The sequence below is a fragment of the Protobothrops mucrosquamatus genome, unplaced genomic scaffold (genome assembly GCF_001527695.2).
Source record: "Protobothrops mucrosquamatus isolate PMUCROS unplaced genomic scaffold, P.Mucros_1.0 scaffold2526, whole genome shotgun sequence".
Taxonomy (NCBI): domain Eukaryota; kingdom Metazoa; phylum Chordata; class Lepidosauria; order Squamata; family Viperidae; genus Protobothrops; species Protobothrops mucrosquamatus.
Window position 1 is genome coordinate 135,277 of NW_015388588.1, and position 21,056 is coordinate 156,332.

A 21,056-nucleotide genomic window follows, 5' to 3' on the forward strand; every position below is an offset into this window, starting at 1 on the left:
CTGTGAGGGGTTGAAAGTTCTCCATGTGAGCAATCAATTAGACACAATATTTCATGCTTAAGAAGGATGTATAGTTCTGTGCTATTGAAAAACAGCCAGATTCCCTGAAATGGGCTGTGCTGAGCAAATAGAAACTACCACCACATTAAATTGAAACCAAAGCAGAGAAAATTTAAGCAAACATTGATCTCCTCAGCAAAACCTTTTAAAATAAATGAATAAGCAAAATAATATTTTCTCCATGATGCTTTTACTAGTTCAGTTAGGCTTCACTAGTCACTTTTGACAGATAACCACTTTTGACTAACTATCCTGGTAAGCCTTGCCATTAACATCTCCTTAAATTATGCAACAGCTAAGGTGTTGTTAAGGTGATTTGAAGATAAGTTATTACAATACTTGATTTAATTCGAAATTTTAAATTGTTTTAATTTAATTTAGAGTGAGAATTTTCTTCCAAATTTTACAAAACATTCTGTATGCAAGTCTATTGAAGAGATAGTTCATCTATTAGATAATTTGTATTAGTTTTTAAGCTATTACTTGGGAACTGCCCAGGGTCAGATGGAGTTGGACAATGTCCAAATTAAATTAAATACATTGAAATCTCCTTTTCTCCTATGATTACAGAAAATACTTAAAATTTCTGTTTGTAAAAATCACAGGGTAATGCAATTTCTTGGCCAACAGTATGATTCCATACTGCAAAGATTTCCCATTATTTGTCAATCTCCCACACATAGAAAGCAGCATTTATGATTTTGCATACTAGAATGGGTTGTTTTCTTATCCTTCATGTAAGAATTGTACCTAATTTATCTAACTTGTGGTCTTCCACTTTTTCTTTGTACTCATTGATAGAGATTACATAGACAAATTTATGCATAGCCTGAATAGTTTGATTAGATTCCAGAGTGTTAGCCTCAAAGCATGCAACACAAATCCATAAGAAATTATTAAAATATATGACTATATATTTAACATTTGTCCTGTTACTTATTTTTTTATTTATTTTAGAAAAGATTCATTCCCTTATTATCCTTCTGTTTAGTCTGAAAACTGAAATTTATTAGCAAGATCATCTTATAATTATTTAACAGCTTAGAATGTTCCTCATGCCTTGTTTACAGTAGCTTGAGTGATAGTGTTCCCAAAGTCAACTTAATGTAATAGTGGGGAGTGTGTGGCTCTACAAATGTTGGATTACAATTCCTAATCAAGATAGTTAATGATGAAAGCTGCAGAACACAACATCTGAAGGACCTTGCATTGTGACTTTCCAACAGGGGCTTAAATCTCTTAAATCTCTTGTATGATTTCTCTTGGGATATTTCTTACTCCCTTTTGTCTCATATTCTGGCTAAAACTGATATTCAATTACAGATCTTTAGCTTTCCTGATTCTACAAGAAAGTTCTTCATCATCATAGAACAGGATTGAAAGTAGACATGGCTTATCAGCTTAATATTTGGCTTCACTCTGCCTGAAAAGTATAAAAATGATGCTAAAATGGAGTATTTCAATATTGATCTCCAGAAAGATTGGAATTTCCTTTTTAATGGTGGTGAAGTTGACTTTCCTACATGATCCGTGTGGAAGGAAGGACACACAGAAAGATTAAAAATTGTGAACTCTTCCTTTCTTTTTTATAGTAAAGATGGCAAAGGAACCATTTTTTTTCTTCCCCTTTTGTTTTTGGAAGCTAACCCTGAGGTTCTGGAATGAACAAATCCTTCTGCCCTTCTTCATCCTTCCTTCTTCAAGCAACAAGAAATGTTCTTTTGTTGCATCTCACCATTAAGCCATTCAGCTAAGAGATAAAAGTACCAACAGAAGCAGGAGTGCTGAAGTGATGTATGTGTGTATTGGTGTAAGAATTTGAAATTTGGTGTAAGAAATGAACCTGGAGAAGACAATATGAGGCAGTGAGGAACATTTGGGTCATCATGGGATGAGAAAGAAAAGAAGAGGTGATTAATAGCAGCCTACTTACAAAGGAAATTTCCCAAAGCTGCAATGAAGAATAGAAAAGCAATAGATTGACTGAACTGAAGTCTGTCAGCAGAGACAGCCCCAGAAGAAATATATTGAAAAGAAGATATGGCAGATCTTAATAGTGAAAAAAAAAATCTATAGGAACACAGGAGGAGTTAACAAATACCAGAGTGGCCAAATTGAACTTGAGAGCATTTTTTAAAAAAAAGTCACTTGAATAATGATCAACTAAATTTTATTTTTTTACATCTCTGGAAAAACTTTACCCCAAAGGCATGTGAGAAATACAGATTTATAAACAAATAAGTAAATAAAATAACAAATAGTTGGTTTTAAGCTAATGATTTTACTAATTGCTATCTAATATTCTTTTGCTACTGCTTGTACTATATGTATTTGAGCCATATTTGTTTTTATCATGTTTTACCGTTTATTGTTGATCCAGTTGTATCTTTCTGGTGACTGAATGATCAGCCAATCCTCTGAAACAGATTTGGGGAGAGATATGAATTGCAATAGTGGCTGTTTGTTTATAAATCTGTAGCTCTGGTGGAGGATGAGGGTGAAAGTTTGTTCTCCAAGCTTGTGGGTTGGTTTTGAATGTTTTGTTACCAGGCTAGGTAACATTTTCAGTGGAGTTTAGGGGATGTCAGTGTCAGTGTTCTGTTTATAAGGGCTTCAGTCGTGTTTGTGTCAAGTGAGGGTCTTGTGATGGGTCAGGTACGAGTCATTAGTGAGAGGCTTGTGATGTGGAGGTTACATCAGGTCAGGGTCACTGGGAGGTGAACTGCTGGTGGGAGGGGGATGGGCCAGGTGTGAGGGGAGGGGGGTTTGCGTGGGTTGATTGAGCGTCAGTGCTGTCTCTGGTTGGCTATGCAGTTGATTTGGATTCTGAGGGGTTGGATTCTGTGTCTGTTGATGAAATTGCTTGTAGAGTGCCAGGCTTTGATGAACTCACAAGCGTGACCGATGATTTTAGTGTTGCTCCAATCGAACAGGTGTTGTTTGGTGTTGGTGTGGAGATTAAGGATTTGGGATCATGGCATTTGATACGAATACCTATTGTACTAGTGGGATAGATCCTTCACTTTCATTCAGGAAAAAGGGAAGGTATCTTATATGAATAAAACATTGGACATACCCCGTTATTGACATATAATGTCCTTATTTTTTTATAATTGTACATTGTTTTGGGGACTACTAATAGAAAACTAGCAGATAGAGGGAGAGAGAGAGAGAGAGAGAGAGAGAGAGAGAGAGAGATTAATTTCCAAACAGTTGAATTACATTGCCTCTAAAATTGAAGGCATCATAAATAAAATAACAGGTAAAAGTTATTTAATGGTCAAAACCAACATTTCTTTCCATTAGGTGTCTTTGAGTATGTATTAAATTTGTAAGCATAGAAGTACATCTTTATATTTGCATGAATGCTTTCCTCTTTTGCTCTGTCCTGATAACATTCATCTTTGTTTCTTTTTTCCAGTGGGATGGAGTTGGCCCTCTCCCTGACTGTGCAGAACCACCAAAAGGAATCCAGATGCTATGGCACCCATCCATAGTCAAACCCTACCTCACACTTCTCTCTGAGTGCTCAAATCCAGATACACTGGAAGGGGCAGCTGGTGCGCTACAAAATTTGGCTGCAGGTAGCTGGAAGGTATGAAATCTGCCAGACTCTTAAATCAGCAAAGATGTCTTAAGTTGAATAATTAAAAACTAATTGGAACACCAGTTGAAACAATTGCTTTCCCTACTGTAATATCAATAAGGAATTCTTGCTATTCATAAGACTGCAAGCATATTAGATCTAAATTCTATTTATATTGTTAATGATTCATATTAAAAAATACAGGAGCCAAGCCTCCTTTAACTCTGTTTGTTTGCTTGAGCACAATAAAACCATTTCATTGTGAAGAAACCCAATTATATTTAGCACCAATTAACATCCCTGCTGACAGCTTTAGGAAATTATCAAGGACAAATGAGAAAACTGAGTTAGGTTCCTTATCTGAGGTTGAGAAACAACCTTAAGCTGCTCTGTTGACTAAATGTGAAATAGGATTGATCCTTCAGGAAATCCTTCCTTAAAATTTAATTAGTTCCACTTCAAGATGTATGGGCTCAGGTAGTAGAACTGTGATGTGATTTAATATATTTGTTTCCATATTATGCCAGCATGTTTTATTTATGCTATGCTGTTAGTTCAATATACTAATCTATATGGACCAGGCAATAGAAGACATGGTTTATCCTGCTACAGCTTGCTAAAAATAGCCTATATATCAATAAGATGCATGGCTTGTCATGTCCAAGGTAAGCATGTCTGACCAAACAATTTTTCTTTGAAATGGGAGCTTGACAAGCAAAATTGGTACAACTGAGCAGTGAATGAAATAATCTGCTTTCACAGAAAATTCATATAGAATAAGCAGTGTTACCCTAAGCTTTTCCATTCTGTCTTGTCAATTTGCCTAAAATGTGTGATCCTGGAGGATACTCTATCCTGAAGGGAGAAAAATGCCTAATTATATATAGACTTATATATAATTAGCTAAAGCAATGAAATTTTAATCTGCTACTTGCCAATCAAAGAGGCTTTTTATGATGTAGAAAATATTTATTTACAGCAGTCCAATTGCAAATAAAGCTTTCTTCATGTTAGCCAGAACATTTCTTTTAAATACTTGCCAGGGACAGCCAGCAAAAGTTTATGATATACAGTAACAGTATCATTAGTAAAGATTGCAAGCTCTTTCATTTATGAATGTGCATCTGAAAATATTTAGGTTCAGTGATGGAAGGAAATGGATAATTGCATGTGTTCATTTCCCTACACGCTTATATGATATTTGTGTAAAATACCTTATCCTCTAGTTAGTTAAGCTGGTTAGATTCCTCACAAGTAAATGGTCTGAGAGGATCAGATACTCTAACAATGTGTTAATTGGAGAGTACAGACAGCCCCATGGGTACTCCCATGTTGTGGATAAGAAACCCCCTCCAGTTTCCCTCATGTCAGCTGTGTTGACTAAGATTGCTAGGTGTTGCAGTTCAATCTCTGGCAAGAGTGAAAGGGGTCACTACCCCTACCCTTGTCACCCTGCCATTCTTGGTATATAATGGTGATAGGTTATGCAGTGCTTTCCTTGTGCCACTTCCCACTTTGCTGGAAGAAGCAAATGCCTGGGCCAGGCTTCTTCTCCTTCACACCAATTATGTGAGAGATGGAACTCTCACAGCTTGAGCACTTACTTGCCTGCAACCTGTGTGTATAATACTTATAAAAAGGAAAATAATACCTCAGCTCCTGGCTATAGTAGTATGAGGCCTGTGGCCAGAGAACAGCAGCCATCTTTTGAGGAGATCCAAATAAAGCTTTTATGATTGAAACATTAATTTTAAGTTAAATATTAAAGATAAATATGTTATTTTATCCTGAAGTAACAATTGGGCAGCATAAGGCATTAGACTGCTCTTGGAGAGACTGGGCATAAACCAAATGGGTTGGATCTGAGGTTCTCAGATAGAATAAAACATGTAAGAATAGGGTCACAGAAGGGCAATAAACCTCTGGTTCAAAAATCGCTGGAAACCATTAGTGGACACATTCAATGTATCAAAATTCACGAAGCAGACTAAATAGCTTAATGCAAGGAATCAGTACAAGTCCTCACCTACAATATTTAACTGCCTCAGAGAGGATTTTTTTCCTGAGCTTCTCCTAGCTTGTCCTCATCTCTACCAGTGTTTCCATATGGAAATTTCTTTTCAACATTTCTCAGGAAAATGGTTATGTTCTTCCAAATCCCAAGAAAAATCAGGCAAGAAAACATTAATCGAGATAGAGTCGATTAATTAATTCTGCTTGTAATGTTTGTAAAATGTCACATGTAAGATGTTTCATGTAATTCTCAACTCTCCAAGGAGCACTGCATACTTGGGATAGCCAATTCCCAACCTGACTCAAAAGGTCCTGTTGTCAGATGCAACATGCCAGGGAGCAACGGGTGCTAATTGAACAGATTCTCAGTTCGCCTCTTGGTTTTCCTTTTCCTCTTCCTGGGAAGTGTGACCATGGAGATAGTACAGAGGGCCTCCAGATCAACCTTATCAATAAGCAAACATTTAATAATGCACATTGGCACTAACTGGATAGGTATCAGAGTCTGCAGCTCCGTCAGTTTCCAATTTATAAAAAATACAGAATGGAATTCAGATTTCTCACTCTAAATCCCAAAGCTTAATACCTGTCAGGAATTTGAAAATTATTCCCCTAGATGTCAGCTTTCAATCCAAATTTTAGGAGCTTTTCATCTTAGCTGTTGACTCCCTAGAGATTTCTGGGTTGCAGTTCAGTGCTTCTCTCACCTAATGCCCAGAAATACTGCTTTTATCATGGGCACTCAATACTCTAGCCACTAAATACCTTGCCTCATCCATGTTCAAGCAGGCCTTTTTCTCTCTCCCTGAAGATTTTCTTGGCCTGATTCAGTGTTTTTCCTCAATTCCAGTCACAGAAATTAGCTTCACTCTTACAACACTTCTCTCTTGTACAAGTGTTGCTTAGCTTTCTGCTTTTTCTGGAAACTAGATCACCAAAACCATGTGGCTACTTTTAGTCCCTATTTTGTCCTCTTCATCCAGAAATCTTTTCTCCTCCAGATTTTTTTTCCTCTCTGCTCCTCTCCTAGGTAATCTGTTTTTTTCACATATGCCAAATTTCTTTTTTTTCTTCAGTCTCAATACAAAGGATTGTTGCCGGCAACAATAGAGTTGAGGAAGGCTAATCTGGGCAAATTTCTTCCTCCCCTACTTTGAGGCTTGGTTTACTGTTAATATGAGACCTCCCATCTGTCTGCTCAGATAGGTGGGATACTGTATGTGCATTGGCTGTTTGGTTGCAAGTTTGTCTTCCTGTCTACATACCATCCAGGCTACTCAAATCTGGGCAAAGTTGGAGGAGGGAAATTTCTTCCCAGAATAGTGGTGGCAATCAATGCAGACTCATGATCTCCTCCACTCAGAATTACTTCTATCTGAAACTCTGTTATTTAAACAAAAGCACCAAACTTATACCTTTATTTTCCATGTTGGCCTCTTAAATTGATTTAGTTTAATCTAATGGAAGAATAAAGTCAGGGAAGTTATTTTTCATAATAACAATGAGAAACCAAACAATAGTAGTACATTACAGAAATTTCCTCCTTTAATTGGCATAGCAAATAAATGCTATGGCAAAGAAAATTTTGTTTACTGCAAAACCTCACTTTGAATTAGAATGGGCTGTTCTCAGAGGAATTTTTTCTCCTTTCATGCTGAGCAATTATTTGAATGCTAATGTCAGTCTGATTTATGGACTAACTGGATGATTACGTATATTCCAGTTTCAAAATACACTGCCATCCCTCAAAAAGTTATTTGTCTTTGTCATTTTTTAAAAAATTATCTAGTAGGCTTATTGGGGCTTATTGGCTTATAGAGCATATGTGCAGGACTGTTGCTTAATAACAATAGTGAACATATTCAAGAATGAATTTATTTCTCAATTTTGGAAGAAGAATGAAGTAGCCGCATCTCATACTGAATTCTTTTGCAAGAAAGACAGCAGAGGATAATTGCTTGCAAACATATCCTTATTGACAGTACCCCAAGAATTCTGGCATGATTAATAAAATATCTGAGAAGGTTCATAACTTGAAAGCATAGATAAGATTATAGTTTGATTCACAGTGACAATTATGGGATCTATATGGAGTTTTCACAAAGAAAACATTATAAATAGGATTATTATTTGATAGTCTTTGACTAGATCCAAATAACAATTTGTATATGCCTAAGATAGTTTTGGCTCCTGTCTTACATCCCACCTTAATTGTGCAGCAACCTTCTCTTTCAAAAGTGATTTATTATACAGAACATTAGAATGAGCACAAACTCAAGAGGCATATAGGAGCAGCATTAGAAATAGCTGTCTAAGTTTGGGGGACTGTATGCTGTATTGTTGCAGAGTTTGTGTGTGTGTGTTGTGTGTGTTTATGTACAGACACAGATACACTAAATGTTCACCTAACATCTTCTGACTGCCTTTCAGAATGTGCTCATGATAAAGCAGTGGATTGGAGTATCTGGGAAAGGTTTTGAGTAGATGGAGTTCAAGAAAGCTATATATATATATATATTTATTTGTTTCTGATCCATCCAAACATCAGTGTTATCTGGAGAAAATGGCACAGTTCACACATACTTTCTGCAATTACCTACTTTCCGATACAATATTTCTCACCTTATAGCCTTATGCAAACCTGTGGAGTAAAGTGGCTAAACACATATCTGGTTCAAGTCTAAGCTATACTGTCAGACAAAGCTACTCTTCTGCAATATGAGGATAGCAACAACTGTATCTGTCAGTAATTCAAAGTGAGATTGGCAGTTATTAGCATCTATAAAATGATGACTTTTATTACTATTTTTCATCTCTAAATAACTTTTGCTATAGCCTCCTTATTCAGTCGATAAAACTTATTTATTCTGTCATATTCATACTTTTTTTCCTGCAGTGGTCAGTATATATACGTGCTGCAGTACGGAAAGAAAAAGGCCTGCCTATACTAGTAGAACTTCTTCGAATAGACAATGATCGGGTGGTATGTGCGGTTGCAACAGCTTTACGGAATATGGCCTTAGATGTCCGAAATAAAGAACTAATAGGTAGGTGCTAGCATGATAATTATTGGCTTCACACCAACTTTGCAACATTGTTATATAAATATGCCATTCCTGCCTACAGTTAGATGAGAAATTAAACATATTTAGCACTGTAAAGTGTTAAGATATTTCCAGAATGGGATTCTCTGTTCTTGGTTAATCTTAAAAAGGTCTATATGTATTTTGTGTTTTTATCTTTTGGGAGAGGCAGAATCCTTTCTGACACTACTCATTATAATGCAAAACTGCATGTGCTTTTGAGTTTTGTTCAAGTGCTGTAGGTGAAAGCTGAAAAGGATAGAAAAGATACAAACACATGAAAAGTTTAACTAGAAGTGGAAGGATCCCACCAGCAGGAATATTCTTGCAACCTCTTATAATGAAGAGTTTTCCCCTCTTCTGGTAATAGGAATGTCCAAGGAATGTCATTCTGCTCAGCTGGAAGCAAACGCAGTGTGCTACTGTATTGTAATTTTGCATTCCTCTGGTTAATACCAACTTTTTCATTTTATCCAGAAGAATTGCAAATCCAGGATGGTGGCGAGAGATCATGAGTATTAGACTTGTCCTGGACACAGTCAGCTGGGTGGCTTTGGGACAGTATCTCAGCCCTTGGAAGAAGTGACATATTATTCCTGAAAATCCTGCCTAGAAAACTGCATGGATTGTTCACCCAGTCACCAGGAATCAAGGCTGACTTGCTTTTAAAGCTACTGTATAGAAAGCCATTGATGCGCACATTTCTGTCTAAGACATTTTTCAATTCATGTGAAAATACATCTGACCAATAGTAATTTTTTAAATTTATATTGCCACCTAATTGCTCATGATGACTCAAGGCAGTTTATAGGAGATAAAAGCACAATATAAAAGAGATAAAAAATAATAAAAAATAAAACACACATTCATACTAATCATTTAATGGACTCCATCCCGCTCTGGGTTCCCCAGACCCGCTGACAGAACCATATCTTCAAGGACTTGTGGGAACCAGAGTGGGAACCAGTCTATTTCCCGGAGGGATGATGTTCCAAAGGGAGGGAGCCACCATGAGACGACCCTTCTTCTGGATCCCGCAAGATGTATCTCCTTAGGGGACGGGACCCACAATATTCCTTACCTCCCTCCTCTAGTGGGTCAGGTGGATGTAAACCGCAAGAGATAACCTGGTCCCAAGCCATGAAGGGCTTTAAAGGGGACAACCAGCACCTTGAATTGCATCCGGAAGCAAATTGGCATCCAATGCAGCTCCCGCTGAAAAAGGCACTGAAAAAAGTGAATTTATGACCATTTTTCACACTTAACAATCATTGCAGCATCTCCATGGTCATGTGATTAAAATTCAGATACCCATTCATATTTATAACAGTTGCAGTGTCTCTGGGTCGTGTGATCACCTTTTTGCAACCTGTTGACAAGCAAAGTTAATGGGGAAGCCAGGTGCACTTAACAACTGTGTTACTAACTTAACAAATGCAGTGATTCACCTAACAACTATGGCGAGAAAGGTCGCAAAATGAGGCAAAATTCACTTAACAACCATCTCGCTTAGCAACAGAAATTTTGGGTTCAATTGTGGTCGTAAGTCAAGGACTAACTATACTCTTCTTCTTTAAAAAAAACATTCCTATTATATCACATCTTGAATTAATGTCCATCTGCCTAATCATCCTGTTCCAAAGTTTTCGATTTATCATCTTCAGTCACTATTTACAACAATTTTAGAAAAGAAAATAATTAAAGAATGACTAAGGGAGCTCACAGAAGGCTTTTTATTTCTGAGGAGGTTATTTAGGCGGTTGTTAAGATGCTGTTTGCACTGTTTGCAAGTTAAAGATGGGAACTTTGAAATACACTTATAAATCATATTTTTATTAGGTTTCTGGAACATCAAGTATCATAACAATAAAGACTCCCTCAAGCAAAGGCCCTGTGAAGATCAACCACTGTGAATTCATCTCCAGTCTAATATTTTCTAGCTGATGTGTTCATATATTGTAGACATCCTCCTTATGCAGAGAGATTTAAGCTTTCTCCCAGATTTTTAGGAGGAAAAAATCTTCACAATTATGCAGCTGGAAACCACTATATGCCCCCAAATCTAAGAGATATGATCTGGAGGCTCTGTTAAAATGGGGCTTGGACAAAGCAACATAGCAATTGAAGCTTTGTTTAAAAAAAAAGTGAAATCATGCCCCAGATCACTGTTTCTGTGGCAGGGTATAGAGGATCAAAAGCACTCCTTCCATGTTTGACTTTAGATGCTACAGCCACTGTAATTATTGGGAAACACTTTACCTTTTTTAAACGAAAAATATGACTACAAAATTTGTAAATCTGCTATCTAGTGCAGTTTTAGAAAGCTGTACTTATTTGAGTTAGTCAGAACCAACTTAAACTATTTTAGGAATATGTAGAAAATAATTGTCTTCTAAAGACTCCTAGCAGTAGAGAGTCTTCATCAAAAGTTTATAACTTGAAAGTCAAGGCTTGTATTATGTCAGGAGCTGCTTTTTTTCAATAATCAATTCATACAATTTTTTTATACAAACTGCATAAATTTGATGATGGTAGGAATATTTTTCCTAAAAGGGAACATTATGCTGATACAAAGTTACATGATATATGGTTATATACACGGTAATATTAATATTGTAATAAAGACACTATTTATATGATATTCCATGGTACATTCTAAATCAGTATCTGTTAATTTATTCTCTGTCAAGTTTCTCATAAAATGGCTCAGTGCAAATAATTTTCTCAATGATAAAATATGTAATGCCTCACTGTTAAAATTTAAACTAGGATTAATATATCCCAAAGGTGCTTTTTCAAAAGGCAACTGGTCTGTCTTTGTTTTTCCTTGAAGACGTTTCGCTTCTCATCCAAGAAGCATCTTCATTTCGAACTTGAACTGAACTGAAGAAGCTTCTTGAATGAGAAGCGAAATGTCTTCAAGGAAAAACAAAGCACTTTTGGGACAACCATGACTGGATGAGTGAGAATCTCCCTAGACCAGGGCTTTTCAACCAGTGGTACAGGTACCACCTGTGGTACATTGGCACCTAGAAGGTGGTATGTGACCATCCTAGAAAAGTGGTAGCGGGGGAGGGGAATGAGATGAACCGGTGGCAGCACCGCACAAGCCTGAGCGAGAGATGGCTGGAGCTGCAGGGCTGTCAGGACTCAGCGGAAGCGCCAGGATCAGTGCCGCTTTCCAGCTGATCGGCGCTTCTTCGGGGCTGTCAGGGCTCAGGTGGAGCTCGGCACTGATCCTGGTGCTTCTGCTGAGTCCTGAAGAAGCACCAATCAGCTGGAATATTGCAGCATCTCCAGGGTCTTGTGATTTACATTCAGATGCTTGGCAACTGATTCATATTTATGACAGTCACAGTGTCCCAGGGTCATGTGAAGTGACCAAAACCTGCTGCAACCACCCAGCAGATGGGGGGAATAAAACACCCCCACCCCACCCCCGCTGCCAATCCTCAACAGAAATGCTCACAACAATGGAAACCTCGGACAGGAAGAAGAGCGCCACTGGGTGGGCAGGCAGGTGTCTTGCTCGGCTGTGGCTTGGGGGGCACTTTTTTCAGTGCCATTGTAACTTCAAACAGTCACTAAGCGAACTGTTGTAAGTCAAGGACTACCAGTACTTCATCACTTTTTCCCTTTCTTTTTTTTTTGGTTATCAAGTTTTTGACACCTTGCTAGGCGACTGGTGGTACTCGGATGTTGCCATATCCTAAAAGTGGTACAATTGTTGAAAAGGTTGAAAAGCCCTGCCCTAGACATTTAGGATGAATATAGTCTTCATCTATGTCAGATAATGACTTACCTTGTTTCCCTCCAGAAAAGATACAATCCAAAATTAAGTTAGAAACTTTATGGACATAATATACAGAAATCCAGATTCCAAAAGTGTATTCAGTTTTCTTAGCTACATTAATTTAATTGGGCAATGTGAAAACAAAGAAAAAATATTCTAGCTCAAGTATGCATTGTGCTGGTTTCTACCATTAATAGGGAACTTGATTTACTAGTTTTGTCCTAAAAAGTTACATGGCAGTGTAGATTTCAGGGTGATATTCCAATAATCTCAACTAAAAATGGGTATTTGCTATTACCTGTTTCCATTTTCTAATCAAAGCATTTTTAACTCCCAGCAAGTCTCACAAATATTATTTTTCCCTTGATCTCTGGTTAGTTGTATTCTATAATTTGTAGAGATCAACATCAGACCTACTTCAGAAATTAAGATTAACAGGTTCTCTAGTCCCCTAGACATAATCAAGTAAATTATCCTGTGAAAATATTATCTGCAAACCCAGCACTTTCAAACATATTTGATATTATAAGCAAATTTATATTATTTCCCAGCTAATTGGTTATTACTTTATCTATCTAGCTTTATTTAGAATTTTGTTAAGCACATATGTTGGTTATCTCAAATTATGTGTAAAGGTAAATTAAGAAGCAATTCAGTGTAGTAGTTATGGCACCAGGCTAGAAACCAGGGACTGTGAGTTCTAATCCTGCCTTATGCATGAAACCAGCTAAGTGGATTTAGTTCAGTCAGCCTCTATCAGTCTTAGGAAGAAAGCAATGGCAAACCACTTCTGAAAAACCTCGCCAATTGCAGGGACTATTCTAGGCAGTCATCAGGAGTCAACAGTGACTTGAAGACCAAAAGTAAAAAAAGTACAACAGTTAGTTGTTTTAGTTTTTTTTTTAAAGCTTCTATTTTAATTTGAATTCACAATAGAGGAGATGAGGTCATTTGTATGACTGCATTTTTTTTCTTGTCTTTGAACCTGAATGAAAATAATGTACTAGAAAAAGGAAAAATATGTGACATCATTTGTTCATGGCATAAATTTGTACAAAGGGGGGGAAGGAATGTAAAGTACAATAAAAACTACAGCTTTCTATTTAAAAAAAATCTCCATTCCTATAAAACTCAAATTAGTCAAATAACTTTCAGTATGACTTGAAAAGCTAGATTTTCTTCCATTTATACATCTCAATTTTTCTTAATGTTTTTATTCTTCTTCGCACTTTGAAAAAGTTAATTGATCTTCATGAAAGATAATAGGCTATCCTTTCTGTATTAATTTCTTATTGTTTATTTTAATGAAAATATTGTAGCTTCCTTTTCTTTGAGCTCAAGTTGTTTTAACTGTAAACACATGGTATAATAATAATAATAAAGTTGGAAGGAACCTTGGAGGTCATCTAGTCCAACCCCCTGCTCAGGCAGGAAACCCTATACCATTTCGGACAAATGGCTGTCCAGTCTCTTCTTAAAAACGTCCAGTGTTGGAGGATTCACCGCTTCTGGAGGCAGGTTGTTCCACTGGTTAATTGTTCTAACTGTCAGGAAGTTTCTCCTTAGTTCTAGGTTGCTTCTCTCCTTGATTAGTTTCCACCCGTTGCTTCTTGTCCTGCCTTCAGGCGCTTTGGAGCATAGCTTGACTCCCTCTTCTTTGTGGCTGCCCCTGAGATATTGGAACACTGCTATCATGTCCCCCCTTGTCCTTCTCTTCATTAAACTAAGCATGCCCAATTCCAGCAACTGTTCCTTATATATTTTAGCCTCCAGTCCCCTAATCATCTTTGTTGCTCTTCTCTGTACTCTTTCTAGTGTCTCAACATAGCCAGAATACTTATTTAAAACACACATTAGAATATAAATCCAGCTTCCAAAGGAAAAAAAAAAAATCACTGAAAGGGAACAATAAAAGTTCTTGAAATGCAATTTACTCACATATACCTACATTTAGTTCATAAGTATGGTATAAATACTTGTACCTAAAGAAAGGGGTCTCAAAAAGTGTTCCAAGCACTATGAGCTATTTCTTAAAATGCATACGCATCCTTATATGATGTTGGCTGGGTGTTGTTCATTGGGAGTGTAAGGATCAGTTCTAATGAAATTGAAATGATTGCTCAGTTTGCTCAATCCATTTCAGTTCATGTTTTCAGACAGCTGAGTGGCATTTATCTAATTAGGAAGTTGATTTAGTTTGCAAGGATAGAATCTATATGTGTAAGAGGTATTGAATCATTAGATCAATTCAAAGACAACAATTTCATAATGTGATTCAGAAAAGTGATAGTTTAGAATTTAATTGAATCTTCACAAAGAATAATACTCAGTGCTCTAATGGGTTGGGATATAAGTGGTCCATATTAAATTTCTTGCTTACCAATAGTAATAGTGGTAGTTATAGTAGGCCAGAATTTTTGTTGCTAAGAGATGCATTTGCAAAATGCTGTGTCACATAACTGCATTACTTAGCAACAGCAATCCCAGCAGTACGTGTTGTTTTTGTTAAGTGAGACTCACAAGTCATTGAACCAAGCATCTCCTCACAGCTTCTTGCTGGCTTCCAACAAACAAAAGTGAATGAGGAAGCCGGAAGGAAGTTGTGAACCCAGGGCAGTTTGCAAACAGGTCAGTGGGTGGATAAGCGACTGCACCAGGCCAGCGCAGGTGCTCCAGGCCAGGGTTGGCTGCTACCAGTTGCCTGACACTCCATTGCCCTTTTTCTTAGGTATATTTAAATTCTCTTTATTCACTTGTTCAAGCATCTTTCATCCCCATGGATTTGTCTGATAAGCTATCCTCCTATTATAAAGTCAAGGGGAGGGAATCATTAGAAAAAGAAAGAATACCACCACAAATTTCCCCTCTCAAATGAAAAGGGAAAATAGATTAGGAATTAGAATCCAGTTCAGTTTGGAGGTGTTGCACATTATAATTAGGCATTCCTGTTGTCTGTATTATTATAAAATCTGAATTAATCTCAGGTCATAAACATTTATTATTTAGTTAGCAGAGATAGTTAAACAGTGTTCATATACAAACCCTACTGCATCAATTTACCTAATGAATATTATACCTTCTGATACTGAATTTCATATGTTAATTACTCTGGCATGATTTGCTTTTCCTTGCTCGGAATTAGCTGGAGAGGGTGATATTTCTAACTTTGTGTGCCATTAACTGTTAAAACTTTCTGTCTTCTCCTTTTCAGTTTTCTGTTTTTAGAAATATAAAAGCTCAGAATCTTTAGTCCTGCATATACAGAAAAAAAAGTCCAAATCCTTAAATCATTTATTTTTGTTATCTATTCAAGAATGGATTATTGCATACTAATTTGAGGATAAGGCAATGCTGTAACCAATGTTCTGGAGATCCCTTCATCTTACTGGCTTACTGATCTTACTGATCTGGAGATCCCTTCATCTTACTGGAATCAGGCCCAAACAGTCATTCAAAGATTCATCCACTATGCATAAATTACAACATGTCACAAGTTAATGTATGCTTAAATTTGCAAAAGGCTTTTGATGAAAACCTTCTTAAACTAAGCACATGTTGTGTGAATTGGCTGTACCGAGAATCAGAAGCAGCCTGAAATCAGGAAACAAATACTGTATGTATTATGAATAATTTTTCTTTGTCATTTCCTTGCTGTTCCACTTAAAATCTAGCTTTAATAATTTTTCTATCAATTTTTATTTAAAGGTAAATTTTAATTTGTAAACTGTAATTTGTAATCTGTAACTTCCTGGAAAGTAATGTTTATTGAGATGTGCAGAGATCTCCCATCATCTTTAGCATCTTTATAAATTCTAGAGCTGCATATGCCACTGAACCTCAGTTATGGTGAGTTACCCTGTGGTAAGATGGGCAGCTAATAATAACAACAACAACAACAACAACAATAATAATAATAATAATAATAATACTAGCAGCCCTCAGGATGCCCTCAGACTACTACTGAGATAAAGAAAATATAATTTAATTGAATCCTGTGAAGACATTTCCCTGCATGCCTTATATAATGGACTGAGTCAAACCCTAAATGATCTTACTTTTAAGCTATGCAAAGCAGTAAAGGAAACTAAAACTGTGACATCATTTCTGTGCACAATTGCCTTTCCATCAAGAAGATTAATTATGCACATAGAATTTCCATTGAAGCTAATTAAGAAATGATCACTGTACCATATCGTTATCTATAGTGTATACCTTTTTCTTCCCCAAAAGATATTATTTCCTTAAAAAACAACTGGACAGAGATTTTTTATAGTGGTACCTTGGTACTAATCGTTAATTGGTTCTGGAAGGCACAATGAGTACCAAAAATGATGAGTACCAAACAAAACTTTCCCATAAGGAATAATGTAGTGAGTCACAAGGCAGCTGACACCGGCAGATTCTAGCTTGTGTGTTGAGTACTAAACAAATGATGAGTGCCGGGACAAAATTTTCACATCAAAATGTATTGAGTACCAAATTTGATAAGTTTCAAAGCAGTTGAGTACCAAGGTACCATTAAATGTTACCATTTTGATCAGAGTGAATTTAAAATAGATTAGAGTTCTTATTCCTTCCTTTTCTGCAAGTGAGGAATTGTATGTCTTCAAACGTATATTTCTTAATAGTAGGAGGCTTACATCTTTCCTATAACAATACCAATATTTCTACATTAGAGTATCAACTGTTGGAGCATGTATCAAAAGGAATTAAAAATAAATACGTGAGATAGGGCTATGGTATCAAATCCAGTTATTTTAATACACAAGTCATAAAACCAGGGTTTCATTAAGAAACTGGTTATCTTCTCCACATCATTAGAACTATTGTTATGATGTTGGCTAAAGAGGACTAAGAAAATATAATCAGCGAGTCACAGAGCCATTGAACCTTGATCCTAACCACAGTTTGGAGGTATCATCAGGCCCACTTCTTCTGACACTTGTGACTCAAACCTTGAATACAGTCCTGTTCATCTAGCCTATGGAAACATTATGATGTCCACCTGAAGAGTCAGAGTAGAAAACAGAGGGATGCCTTGATGTACACAGAAGCATTCAGCCCACACAACACTAGTTGGGGAAAAATGGAGCTGGAAATCAAAAGGGATCAATGTCAACTATAGTGTGCAAGTTCTCACCTTTTGTTTCCTTCCATTCAATCATGTCCAATTGTTGGAGACTACCTGGAGAAGTCCTTCTAGTTTTCTTGATAAGGTTTTTCAGAAAGGTTTACCATTGTCTTTTTCCTAAGATGACAGAAGGACAAGATTGCTCAGCTGGTTTTTCTACTGGGATAGAATTGATGGTCTCCCAGTTTCTAGCCTGATGTCTTAATCACTACACCAAACTGATTCAGTTCTCACCTAGCCAGGGAAAATGAATATGATAGCGAAGGTGACCGTTTGAAAACAAGGCAGGTGTAGACAGCCCAATCCTTCCAGAAGAAAATACCACGCATCTGTGATGTAAAGGCAGGAAGAAAAAGAGAATGCAAGCACTTTTGAACATTGTCTCAAAGGTGTTTTTTCAAAAGATAATTGGAATGTTTTTTCCTTGAGGAAGAGGAACAAAATGTTTCACTTCTCAACTGTCTCAACTGTCAATATCTGATAGAAGGATAGGTACTTGACAGTTGAGTCTCAACTGTCAGTTGAGTCTCAACTGTCAGTAGAGTCTCAACTGTCAGTACCTAGACTTCCATTCCCCCCCCCCCGCTATCACAACTGCTGAAGCTCCTTGGATGAGAAGCAAAAGGTTTTCTTCTTCCTCAAGTAAAAAATCCAGTCCAGTTGCCTTTGGAAAAAGCACCATTGAGGTAACTGTGAGAGGGACCTCGGAGTCCTAGTGGACAATCATTTAAACATGAGCCAGCAGTGTCCTGCAGCTGCCAAAAAAGCCAACACAGTGCTAGGCTGCATTAACAGAGGAATAGAATCAAGATCACGTGAAGTATTAATACCACTTTACAATGCCTTGGTAAGGCCACACTTGGAATACTGCATCCAGTTTTGGTCACCACGATGTAAAAAAGATGTTGAGACTCTAGAAAGGGTACAGAGAAGAGCAACAAAGATGATTAGGGGACTGGAGGCTAAAACATATAAGGAACGGTTGCTGGAATTGGGTATGTCTAGTTTAATGAAGAGAAGGACGAGGAGGGACATGATAGCACTGTTCCAATGTCTCAGGGGCTGCCACAAAGAAGAGGGAGTCAAGCTATTTTCCAAAGTGCCTGAAGGCAGGACAAGGAGCAACGGGTGGAAGCTAACCAAAGAGAGAAGCAACCTAGAACTAAGGAGAAACTTCCTGACAGTTAGAACAATTAACCAGTGGAACAACCTGCCTCCAGAAGCGGTGAATGCACCAACACTGGAAGTTTTTAAGAAGAAACTGGACAGCCATTTGTCCAAAATGGTATAGGGTTTCCTGCCTGAGCAGGGGGTTGGACTAGATGACCTCCAATGTCCCTTCCAACTTTATCATCATTATTATTATTATAACTATAACCTGGATGACTGAGAATCTCCACACTTTTGAACATTATTTGTAGGGCTTGTTCTGCAAATTGTTGAGTGTTGATACTTTTTAAAACAACTATTAAATAATTAAATTAATTAATAAATAAAAGAATTCCTGAAATTATTTTGAGTTTATGAATTCCTTTACATTCCTACCTGTAGAGTTAAACCTGGCAGGCACTCATGGACAGCAAGGAGGTTCCTGTACAGAAACATCCGTATGCAGTCTGAAGTTGGAAGAACTCTCCTTTACAGCCCAGCAACATTCAGTTATCATTCAGCATCTTATTGGGCTTCCATATTTAGCTTAAGAGCTCCTTACACAGTTCTACTGTGCTATTGCATTTTGCTTCAGATGCAAAGTAGGAATATCCTCTGTCCTGATTCATACCCAACTTTCAGTGACAACAACAATGTATTTACTGACTCAAGATCCCTGATTATGATATCGAGCATAATCATTTTCTCTTACCTTTTCTTTCCATCTGTTTCCTTCCAGAGGGCCGAGATGCATTTTTCATGCATTTCTGCAAAGAGCCATTGTGAAGCTGTGATCTTTAATCATAGCCTCAGTTTGTTACCATAATATAGATAGTATCTTTAGAGAAAAAAGTTAAATGTCAGGGGAGATAATAATACCCTTCTGAGCTTTGTGTTTTCTGTGGACTCTTCATCAGCCAAAATAGAATGGGAAAGAAACTAGTTGAAAATTATAGTACATTAAAACAATCAGGCAGTTACATTGATATTTCAGATGAAATTAATTATTTTCAGATTAATTGGGGTTATTTGCTGATTACTAAAAAAGTAAAAGGGTAGCTCTATTTCAAACACATCTGAACTAATTATCAGGAATAAGAAAGCATTCAAGGAACACAAGGTAATATAAGCCTGCAAGACAATACAGTAAGGGTGTACAGGACAGAATTGTGCCACTAATATAATGGCAAGTTTACCTGCAGTACTATATCATTACTGTGCTAATATAAGTAGAGAGACTTCCAAATTCTTAGCGATTCTTTGCCTTTTAAAATAGGTAAGGTCTATTCTGTGGCCATTGCCTTATTATATGTTTCCAATACTTTTTTATCTTCTTAACCTACAATAGTCAAGACAATAAAGTTCACACATACCATATATTCCCCCATGTATGTGTGTGTGTATGTGTGCTTATGTGTATCACACACACACCACACACACACACACCACACTATTGAAAAGCCAACTCCAACTCCAACTCCAACTTTTGGTTGTTGCAAAAACCTCAAAGCTACCAAATCTGCATTTACGGTACCTCTTCCTTCCATTTTTTTAAAAAAATCTTCTCTTCACGCCAAAATCAAGACAAGAAATTTATTGACCTTTCAGAATTTCTGTAAAGGATCCTTTTTGGTCTGAAGAGACAAGTAAAAGTCCTTTTAATGATAATTAAATGTTAATCTGTACAGTAAGTTATAGGGATAATACTAGCCAATTACTCAGTTATTTTGTACAAGGAACCTATGTTTTCAAAGTACCAGTATGTTCAATATAAGATTTATGACTGTAGTTATGCCAGGAAAAGACTTGTCTCTAAATATAGCGATTTCTTGAAAAACTGGTAATTCTTCCACTATATCAAAAATAATGTTAGACAAAAGTAAAAAGTTCATTTTATTTCTTTTTGATATTAGCAGATTTGCAGCTGGATATGGCTATATAAGTTTATTGAGTAAAGCTTACACAAATGTCTACCTGCGTTATCCAGGAAGGAGGCTTCTCTATTAAAAAATGTTTTCCTCAGTGAAATTGCCCAGAATTTGTGGGTCACTGTTGCTAATAGCATAGTTGTTCTCTAATGGGGGGAGATGACAGGTCTCATGATTTATCTTTTTTTTCCCACACCTTCCAAACCAAAAAGAAAAACACAGTAATTTGAGCTATGGGGATTTGGGAGTGGGTGGGAGTGGAAATGTAAGAAGCAATGTGTATGTGTTTCAATTAGTATGTGGACTTTTCCAT

General features: G+C 36.9%; 1 protein-coding gene across 1 annotated transcript in view; it reads left to right on the plus strand.

Annotated features, from left to right (window-relative positions):
- Positions 1-21,056, plus strand: part of LOC107295838 (catenin delta-2) — a 164,232-nt gene that overhangs the window by 117,213 nt on the left and 25,963 nt on the right. The window contains exons 8-10 of the mRNA XM_015825172.1: positions 3,482-3,655; positions 8,556-8,706; positions 12,934-13,000. Of these exons, the coding sequence (XP_015680658.1) occupies positions 3,482-3,655; positions 8,556-8,706; positions 12,934-13,000 (392 nt within the window). The remainder of the gene's footprint in view (positions 1-3,481; positions 3,656-8,555; positions 8,707-12,933; positions 13,001-21,056) is intronic.